This window comes from Gymnoscopelus braueri (assembly GCF_963280865.1).
Source record: "Gymnoscopelus braueri genome assembly, chromosome: 15".
NCBI classification, from domain to species: domain Eukaryota; kingdom Metazoa; phylum Chordata; class Actinopteri; order Myctophiformes; family Myctophidae; genus Gymnoscopelus; species Gymnoscopelus braueri.
In genome coordinates this window covers 18,443,264-18,446,101 of record NC_137620.1, presented here as the reverse complement: position 1 = coordinate 18,446,101, position 2,838 = coordinate 18,443,264, and the positions used below count along the sequence as shown (strand labels likewise).

General features: G+C 42.1%; 1 protein-coding gene across 1 annotated transcript; it reads left to right on the top strand.

The window, feature by feature from the left end:
- Positions 1–444: 444 nt before the first annotated feature.
- LOC308101403 (low affinity immunoglobulin gamma Fc region receptor II-like) lies at positions 445–2,615 on the top strand (the record flags this gene model as incomplete). The annotated part of the gene is made up of 5 exons (XM_080450825.1): positions 445–481; positions 1,097–1,165; positions 1,606–1,875; positions 2,065–2,154; positions 2,611–2,615. Exons 1-5 carry the CDS (start codon positions 451–453, stop codon positions 2,613–2,615), a joined length of 465 nt encoding a protein of 154 aa, XP_080306951.1. The 5' UTR covers positions 445–450.
- Positions 2,616–2,838: the final 223 nt, after the last annotated feature.

Below are 2,838 nucleotides of genomic sequence, written 5' to 3'. Positions count from 1 at the left end.
ACACACACACACACACACACACACACACACACACACACACACACACACACACACACACACACACACACACACACACACACACACACAGACAGATTCATTTGTAGACCTGGCATCCTTTAGTGTGTATAGTTTCAATGTACAGATTATTTATGTTTTGATATTATACTGTTTAGACTGAAGATAGGCTCTTGGTTTACCTACGACCCTAGATTACTATTTCTATGCATTTGATGTCCAATTACCTCGTATTTACCTGCTTACTGTAAATCACTCTGGATTAAGAGCGTCTGCTAAATGCCTAAATTGTAAATTGTATTGGTGACAGGTTGGTCTCTCCACAGTTGTTAGATATGAAATGGTGACAGGCTGGTCTCTCCAGCTGGACAGGAACAGGAAGTAGAATGTAACTAGAGTGTAGTTTAGTGTTGAGGCATTCAGCAGACAGACAGCATGAAGACCTCAACTCTCTGTGTCACACTGGGTGAGTACTGATTCATCTCTATGTACCTCAAACGTTGTTGTTTTTGTTTTTCACTTTAGCCATTTAATATTCACTCTTATCCAGTGTTGGACTGACAGATAATAATCTGAAATCTCCAGATCATTAACATCACAATTCAGCAAAGCTCAGAATCATAATGTCCTGATAACAGGGCATACTAAAAACCTCAATTAAAGACACATATTCATGTATCCTACAATAGTGATATCTGATAATCACAAGAACCAAGGAGAAACATTTTGTGCAAAAAAAAGAGAAAATGGTATATGGTCTGCATTTCTATAGTGCATTTATCCAAAGCACTTTAAATGAGCATTACATTCACCCATTCACACACACATTCATTCACACACCGACGGAGGAGGAAACCATTCAAGGTACCACCATGCTCATCAGGAGCAGTTAGGCGTTCAGTGTCTTGCTCACGGACACTTTGACAGAGCCAGGAGGAGCCCGAGATTCAACCAGCAACCTTCTGTTTCCATCACTGCCGCTCTACCTCCTGAGCTACTGCTACCCCTCTGCCACACACACGAGCACACGCACATGTGTGTAAGTGTATGTGAAATAAAAAAATTACTTTTCTCTGTGCAGGATTCAATCTATTGATGATGCAGACTGTGCATTCTGAGAATGATCCCTCTGATCCTGTTCACAACAATGGTAAGAGTAGAGGCAGTAAATTAGCAGTTGATTGGCTTCATAATGTACTTATTTAACATTTATTTGCAATTTTATGAATTAACTCTGTTTTGGTTTAGTTATCCCTCTTTTATGTTGCTTTCTTTTTTCTATCAATGTGTTCTATTCACTCTATTTTCATCTACCTGTCTTTCTTTCTTGATTGTCTTTTGCTCTCTACTTTGTCTCTCCGTACATTTCTCTGTTTGTGTTTGTGTCTGTTGTCTCTCTCTCTCTAACAGATTATCTTTCTTCTTTTCTCCCCCTCTGCATCATTTCTTTCTCATTCATCTGTCTGTCTGTCTGTCTGTCTCTCTCTCTCTCTCTCTCTCTCTCTCTCTCTCTCTCTCTCTCTCTCTCTCTCTCTCTCTCTCTCTCTCTCTCTCTCTCTCTCTCTCTCTCATTCTGTCTATGTCTCTCAGAACATCTTGTCCTCAGTGTTGAACCAAACAGGCTGCAGTTCTTTCGTTCTGATCGTCTGTCTGTGAGCTGTGAGGGGTCTTCAGGCTCTGATGGACGGAGGCTGATGAGGGACAATAAGGGCAAAGCTGAAATATGTCCTACTGACTGGGGGAGAGCAAAAGGGTCTTCCTGCATCATCGAAGGGCCCTTCATTGCAGACAGCGGAGTGTACTGGTGTGAATCTGAAGATCGAAAGAGAAGGAGCAATGCTATCAATATTACTGTGACTGGTGAGGAGGAATGAATAGAAATGCATATTGTGTGATGAAGAATAGTTCTTCACACACCAAAGGGTTTAAATGTAGTTCCTGGTGACAGATATTTGAAATGAAGGCTGATTGAGTATTAATCAATTAATTCCAAGAGTCTGTCACCAGGGAGAGCATTTACCCTGTGTTTATCAATGCCATGTTGTTCAGATGATGCTGTGATACTGGAGAGCCCTGCACTTCCTGTGACAGAGGGACGTGATGTCACTCTGCGCTGCTGGTACAGGAACAAGACAACTGGTAAACACTCCTCCAACCTCCCAGCTGATTTCTATAAAGATGGATCCCTCATCAGGACTGAGTCTACAGGACAGATGACCATCCACAGTGTTAACAAGTCTGATGGAGGATTCTACAAGTGTAGCATCTCTAACCTTGGAGAGTCATCAGAGAGCTTGATGGGTGTGAGAGGTGAGATGAAATAATATTATATTACTCAACAGCTAACATTCACAGGCATGCACGTGCACACTCACACACCAATCAAGCACACATGCACATGCACATGCACATGCACATGCACATGCACATGCACACGCACACGCACGCGCACGCGCACACGCACACGCACACGCACACGCACACGCACACACACACACACACACACACACACACACACACATTTATTTTTCCTGTTTTATTTTCTACAGCAGTAAACACAAGACACATACAGTATTTATGTATGTATGCCTATAGAGTAACAGTTGTTCTATAGGTGAGATTCTACAAGGAAACATTAGTATCTGTCCATCACTCTGTCTAAATCTTCATCTATTATCTATCTATTATTTTTGTATTTTTCAGACAGAAAAACTAGCGGCCAACCTAGCGGCCATTCCTCTGTTGCACTCTCCTCTCTGCTGTGGATCTGTGTCTGCCTCTTTGCATTGGTTCTACTGGCGGGAATCTACTGGAAGAGACGCA